Genomic DNA, 7,860 nt, shown 5'->3' on the forward strand with positions numbered 1-7,860 from the left:
AACGTCAAGATTCAGCACAGAATCCGCTGTGCCAGCCTTGCCTTTTGCAGACTGTCTCGCCGGGTGTTCAACAATCACATCAGAACACGCACAAGACTTTTAGTTTATAAAGCGGTGGTGATCCCAGCTCTCTTCGATGGTTGTGAAACTTGCGTGACTTATAGAAAACACCTGAGAAACCTGAAACACCAGCACTTTCTTCGGAAGATCCTCAACATAAAGTGGGAAGATTGCTGCACTAATGTCAGTGTCCTCACAGAGGCCTGCATCGTCGGCATTGAGGCCCTGATTATCTAGCACCAGCTGAGGTGGAGTGGGCATTGTGTTTGCATGCGTCATGTACACTTACCAAAATAATTGCTGTACGCCCAGCTTACCAAAGGGGAAAGGAAATGGGGAAGCCAAAGAAATGCATTGGAGGCATCCTCAAGATGATGTGGCATTGACACCACACACTGGGAGACAGTAGCCCAGGATAGGAATAACTGGCGAAGATTTGTCCATGAAGGAACATCCATTTTTGAGGAAAGTCACCTTGCCCTGGTTACAGAAAAATGCCAGAAAAGAAAGGACAGATGACTATCACGCAGCAATCATGGCCCAATGCTGACTTCCAACACTATCTGCAATTTCTGTTAACGAGCCTGCCGCTCAAGGATTGGACACCAAAGGACCCATAAAAAATAAAACCCATGAAAGAGATCATCCTCGACCTTGAGGGATCGACTATGACTCAATAATTGCCCTGTTCTGTTCATTCCCTCTGGCTGCTATCGGAAGACCAGGATACTGGGCTAGATGAACCATTGGTTGGACCAAGTATGGCCATTCTTATTGTTTTAGCTACTCAGACACTTCAAATTCAGTCTTCCCAACACTTAATGTTTTATCTGTCATTCTAATCCTTTCCTTCTCTATCAGTGACAAATTCACTGTCCTCTCTGTCTCCCAGGCTTCATGTTCTGGGGTCATATTTGATTTTTCTCTCATCATTTCCCACTTCTCCTTTCTTTTGCTAAGTCCTGTTAGTTCTTCATTTTTAATATCACCAAAATCTTTCCTTTCCTTTCCTTTCCTGTAAAACCACTGTCCATGCCTTTGTCATTTTTTGCCTTGACTAATGTACTTTTCTCCTCTGCTCCTGTGAAAAAAACAACGGCTACAATCTGTTTTTTCTCCTAGCACTGGTGTCAGACTACCATGTTGTTCCTTTTTGAATCCCTTCATCTGCTTCCTCACTTGCTTCATCAGATGCAAGCTCCTTACCCTCACCTTCAAGTTTCTATGTGATCTTGCCTCCATCTTCATCTCTGTTTCCATTTTCTCTTACTTCCTGTCTGGCTCCCTACGCCCCACCTAATCCTTTTCCCTAATTGTTCTTTCTTCTCTTCCAGCTCTCAGGCCATGTCTACAGCTACATGGTTGCAGCACCATAGTGTAGGTGCTTCCTACAGCAATGGGGAAGGGGCTTTTCCATCAGCATAGGTAATCCACCTCCCCAAGCAGCGGTAGCTGGGTTGGCAAAATAATTATTCTATTGGCCTACTTGTGTCTACACCAGTGTTTAGATTGGCTTAACTTTTAACTATAGACCAGATATCAGCTGCACACCTTCACCCTCTGCTTGTTAACAACTCTCCTGTGTTCATCTGTCAAGCACCTTTCTTTTTCAGATCTTTTCCTAAATCTCATTTCTTCAGCAGTCCTTTTGCAGGATCCTTCTCATCAGTAATTTCCACATCTTCCCTTATCTGAACTGTTATCCGACATCTTATCTTGTATTCACTTTTTCTTATTCTTTGACTATAAACTCTTCATTGCCAGGAATGCAAATACATGATCAGATGGCCAAAGAGCAAGCAGGGTTGTTTGATTTATGGTACATTTGTGAGTGAGAAGGCAAAAAAATCATAGAATTGTGCAAAATGAAGAATCTGACTTTTTTTCAGTGGCCCTGTTAAACTTTTTAGATTGTTTGTTTTTAAATTGTATGAGGTTGTAGGTTCAGGGTTGATTTACCTAGTCCATGGCTATTGCAAGCAAGAAGAGGAAGAGGAACTTCTCTGCAGAGTTGTACTTTTTATTTCCCTTTATCTTACACCCCTTAAAATTCTCTGACTTGAATATTCTCTGAATATTTACAGGTCCACATTATGCTGGAGGCTCAGTTTAAACATTTATACAGCAGAAAACTATTTGAAATGGCTTGACTGGCCAACGTGATAGGAATAAATCATGGTAGAACTATGTTTTTAAAAAGTTGTGATAGCCTATTCTCATAGCTTATTAGAAATAAACTGATTTACTAGTATACAAGTGTGGCTCAAAGTTTTCTGTTTAAGTAATATTTAAAAACTTTTGATAGTTTCAGTTTCAGGCCTGGTTTACACTATCACAGTTAGGTCAACGTAAGCTGCCTTCATCGACCTAGCTGTGGAAGAGTATTCATTTAAATTTGGCTCCCACCGACATAAGTGCCTGTACACCAGTAACACCACCTCTCTGAGCAGTGTAGAGTTATGGTCAGTGTAATTAGGTTAACGCAGTGTCAGTGTAGACACTGAGTTGCTTACATTGACTGTTTCTCGCTTCCAGGAGCCATCCTACAATGCCCCACACTGACAATACAATCCGTGCAAATGTTCCTGTCGAGGACCCACACCGCCAACACAAGGAGCCAAGTGTGTGCACACAAGTGATTTTAATAACTGGTGTGACTGTGTGCTGACATAAGTTAGGTTGACATAATTTTGTAATGTAGACATGGCCTTAGTCAACAGTTATTTCTAATTAACTTTGTGTCAGTAACTTGAGAGTGAGGCATTCACTTCACTTATCCCCAAATTAACAGGAAAGACGGTGGGTCTCTGTAACTCTTTGCTCAGTATTAGTCAATGCTATAGATGTGTGTGTAAAACAGGACTGTATTAAAGAAGAAAAGGGCAGGCTAGATGGCTTAAGGAATGGATAATGAGATGTGAAGCCTTTTGCCTTTAGGATGACTGGTTTGAATAAACTTCATGGCTGTGAAAAGAATGAGAAATACTTGTGGCACCTTAGGGCTGGTCTACGCTGGGGGGGTGGGGATCGATCTAAGATACACAACTTCAGCTACGCTATTCGCGTAGTTGAAGTCGAAGTATCTTAGTTCGACTTACCTGGCCGTCCTCCCGGCATCAAGTCAACTGCTGCGGCTCCCCCGTCGATGCTGCTTACTCCTCCTGTCAGGGTGGAGTACGGGCGTCAATTCCCGGATCGATTGATTACTACCCGCCCCCTTAGAGACTAACAAATTTATTTGGGCATAAGCTTTCATGGGTTGTGGTAATTGACACCCATGTTTTCAGCTTCTGCAAGGGGGTCAGTGAATTAATTGGTCTTGGAAAGTGAATTTCTTTCTTATCCCCAGAGTTGCTCCCTGCAGGTCTGATTTGAAGTTGGTTGACAGGGTGATTGGATAACTTTGCATTGCGCTGCTCATGCTTTCTACTTCTATCTTATAGAGGACTTTTGTTTTCAGGGCTATTAATCTAGCACTAGCATTAATGAATTCACAGTCATTAAGTTTAAAAAAAAACAAAACCCCAAAGTATAGGGGGAAATGTTTTCAGCCACTTATGTATATTTGTGTTATCTCTATTGGAATTGTATAATATAGAAATGAAAGATTAATTATATGTTCTGTGTTTAGATTTCTCTTAACAAATTTCTTCTCCTCTGATAGGTGGTTTGTGACGAAGGTGACAGTTATGCCTATTCTAAATATGGACGATTTTGTCATGAGATCAAAATGAACTATTCTCCATATGTGAATTATTTTACTCGGGTATACTGGAACAGATCCTACTTTGTGTATAAAATCAACACTGTGATATCCTTCCAATCTTGAAAAATCATGGAGACTTCTTTTTGAAGATTGACCATGTATGGAATTAATAGACGTTTCTATTTTAAAAGTGGCTTTTTTGCAGATCGAAGTGGGGTCATGCAGAATGCTCATTCTGTTAGTTTACCAAACTGGAACTCTGTGGACTACAGCTCAACAAGCAAGAGTACTATCCTGTAAGGAAATGTGAGCACTAGTCAATTTTACAGGCTCTACAAAGTGTGACCGTCTTCCATGATTCTTACATTTGTCTTTCCAGTTTTTCCCATTTTGAATCATCCTAATTTTCATGGAAATAAAATGTCTAATTTAAATATTACAACAAATAATTAAATAACTTCTAGATGGACCTACTTTGGAAAATACAGATTTAAATTCAAGTTGTTATACAGCTTTCATTTTTTAGCATTTGAAACCATCAAAGTGTCCCGAGTAAGAGACCATGCAAATAGTTTGACTTTCTGTTAATAGGACTGTCTTTAACTATGTGCATTCCTATTACACACACATTCAAACATTTTCTGGGTGTAGGCATAGCATTTTTTTATGAGCCAAATCCTGAAGATTTTACTTAGACAAAACACCCATAAATTTGAATTCAATGCACGGACAAAGGGATCCACCTACATGGACAAGTTGGCAGGATCAGGATTTTAATTTGGACTGAGCAGATCTTTGGGATTTGGCCACGTTAGATAACATATACTTATTCATTTTAATAGATATTATGTAGTTAGTCTTGGTAAAATATTGCCACAAATTTTATTTACCCCCCCCCCCCGACACACACACACACAATGAAGTCATAGTAAAACAGTTGATAACTACTTTTTAAATATATGCATAATGAATTAAGAGTATACTAACTTTACTCCTTTCCCACATCATTCTAGTCAGTTTTCTTAATGAATTCTCTATTTATGAAATTTATTTTGTTGCTTCTTGCTGTGCTTCTGCTATAATGGATGTTTGTTTGCATCATATTTTTGGCCTGATCTTGGAGTCCTGAAACAAAACACTGCAAAAGAAATGAACATCTTGCCTGAGGACTGCAAAATCATTCCTGCTGTGTCTGCTGGAAAACTGTAAATCCAAAGAATTCAACTTCTGTGAAGTGAGCATATACAGCAAGAATATGGTGCATGTGTATGCTTACCATTTCCTCTGTGCACATAGGTTTATTTATTGTTATACTAACCGTGCTGCATTATCAAACAACTCTGGAGTGATCTTTTTTTTTCAAAATGCTTTATTGTTGCAAATGTCATCATATCTGTAGTCCAGTTTTCATTTCTAGATGTGCTAATTTTTGAGGCCTGAAAACCTTGACAATGTTTTAAATTATCCACTTTATTTGAAACCATGGCTCAGATAAATCCATTAAACAAAATAATAATGGGCTTGGTGATCTGACGGAAAAATGTTTTTTAGTATAATTGAGTGACAGGGTATAGTAAGTAGCCTTATATCAGATGTAGCCTTGACATATCCATTATATTAAGAATGGGTGTGGGTGTTTGTGTATTGTATATGAAATCCACTCACAATATGCACTATTTGTGTGTTTATACACAAGTGCATATGTGTATCTGCACTGAACATTTTTCAGACTTTCCAGTCACTACAGTAAACTAATGCATTATCTTCAGCTACTGGAAGCTGTGGGAACCTTTTAGTGGTCTTTTCTGTGTGTGATAGAATGAATGTAGATGTATTTAATATGTTGAAATAACTCTAGAACTCCATATGCAGTTGGAGTTCATTATGATTGACTGTCAGGGATGTCATACCTGTGTCTCATTCCTAGTAAATGCATGAGCCTAAATGTTCATGAATTCCATTTCATAATAGCAATAAGGCATTCCAGGTAGTGAATTTCAGGGTGACTGTTGCACTCCTTGGTGGCTGAAGTCACTTAGCCAATGGCCTCATGCCTTATAACAGCATTCAGTGTGCAATATTTTAATTACCCTGAATGGACTGCATATTGTGTTTTATGCAGTACTATGAGTGTATAGTACTGAGTAGTACATAGTGTGAATACATACACACAGAATACATATGTATAGAAAAATACAGCTAACTCCCATTCTACACATCTGAAAATAAATCCCACCTGTAGCACATTGGCCTTTATACGTTTGAATAGACATGTTAGCTCTTTTTTGAACTGTGATATAATATTGTTAAGTGTTGTCATTCTTTTTAAGTAGTGATGCTACTTCAGTTGATTCTGCTTTAGGAGAATCAAAATCAGGAGGATTTTTTGTGTGTTTATTATTATTTTTATGTATATATATTAGAAAAAATTGTATCACAGTAGCATTGGGTTATCAAGCTAAAGAAAATAGAAAAAAAGTCTTGTAACTGTGGGAAAATGTAGCCATTGTAATCCCTGTAAAAAGGCAAAAATATTTAAATAATTAACCTAAAACTTTGGTTTGAACATCCAATCCAGTTGCTGACCTGCTTATGAAATAGCCAAAAAAAAAAAAAAGTGTCATCTACTAAAGGTCTATTCTATTTCCCACTTTTTGTGTAGTACGCAAGTTCTACGGTGTTCCTGGGAAGGATTAAATAGGGCTTTTCATACAAGTAAGCTGCAGTTATGCCCTAATTTGCTTTCCAGCATAGGTCACTAGCATTACAAGCCAACTAAATGAATAAAAACTCATAGTTGTGAGGGTGGGAGTACATACTGAAAAATCACATCTGTTTTACTGTAGAGGTTGCAATCCAGTTGAAATATGTGCCTTGAAAGCTTTATTAAACAAACAATCTTTCAACTTGTGTTTGTTTTTGTGAAGATTTTTAATCCATTTCCTTTGTGGTTTATGTAGTTTCAATTCTATCTCATTTTCAGCAGGAAAAGATCCTAGCAACCTCCTCCAAAGGTGCTGCTGCTCTGAATCGCACAGCTAGCCTCTGTGCCAGCCATTTTGTTTATAACCATTGACTCCACCAGCCTAGAAAGAGTGATAAATTTGAATGGCAAGTTGTTGTTTTTGTTCTGGCTTCCTCCTTCCCCCTATGAGCCCTCAGTGAACAAAAATATTATCTGAAAAGGTTATAGGTGGTGGAAGATAAAGCAGTAAAATACTCTTAACCTTTCACTTTTAGATCTCTGGTTTCAGATTTAGTCAGATCACAAGTGAAATGAGATTGGTAATCTCAGTCTAGACCCTAAAGCATACTTGTCCAGACTGAGTCCAAACTACCACATAATTTGACACAATTTTGCATTATTGTCTAGAAGAAATGTAGGACTGTATTAGCAAGGGTGATCAAGGTGATGGTTAAGATGCTTTGTCCAAATGATGCAACACACTTATTAATTAATATATTGAAAGAGCGCTTTCACTTCCTCCAAAATAAATTATTATTTTTAAGCTAACTAACAGCCTCCATCCTTATTAGGAAACAAAAACTAGAGTTACAAAGAACAAGTGTTTAATGGACGTTTTAGGTTTTTCCAATTACTCACATTGTTGCACATTAAAATATAAATAGTAAATCTTTAAGGACGAAATCTTGCTTGCCTGACTCATGTAATTAATGTCCATTCAAATATCCCTTTGGTTTCACAGGAATAAAAGCTTCAAGATTAAGTCCTAGATTTGTAAATTTTCAGTGAGCCACATGTTGATTACCGATGTTAACTTTATACAACCCCTGTATCTTAACCAAAATCAATAGGAAAAACTGGTATGTGTGTGCAGATGCATTTAGAGAGTTCTTCTGTCATCTTTTGGAGACTTTAAATGTGTAGTTATTATTACTAATGGCAGTTAAACTGCTAAATCCCCTTGTATTGATATGTAAATAGACTCCAAAGTACATTGGAATAAGGATGTAGCAAAAATTGAGCTTATTTCAATTCAAGTAGGGGTGGCAGAATTTGATTATTGTGATGGATAATATAAATATTTGTTTAAGCTTTTTTTTATTTTTATCTAGTGAAATGTTCACAGTTG

At 37.8% G+C, this 7,860-nt stretch overlaps 1 protein-coding gene across 6 annotated transcripts in view; it reads left to right on the forward strand.

Moving 5' to 3' along the window:
• Nucleotides 1–6,676, forward strand: part of DPY19L4 (dpy-19 like 4) — a 47,565-nt gene extending 40,889 nt beyond the window's left edge. For 3 of the 6 annotated variants that reach the window (XM_039526175.1, XM_039526172.1, XM_039526173.1), the window contains exon 19: nt 3,725–3,889. In XM_039526175.1, coding sequence (XP_039382109.1) covers nt 3,725–3,889 — 165 coding nt within the window. Of the gene's footprint in view, nt 1–2,595; nt 3,077–3,724 lie in introns of those variants that run through there. The other 3 variants (XM_039526171.1, XM_039526176.1, XM_039526177.1) reach the window with 2 other exon arrangements.
• The last annotated feature ends 1,184 nt before the right edge of the window (nt 6,677–7,860 follow it).

Source organism: Mauremys reevesii, linkage group 2, assembly GCF_016161935.1.
Source record: "Mauremys reevesii isolate NIE-2019 linkage group 2, ASM1616193v1, whole genome shotgun sequence".
Lineage (NCBI taxonomy): Eukaryota > Metazoa > Chordata > Testudines > Geoemydidae > Mauremys > Mauremys reevesii.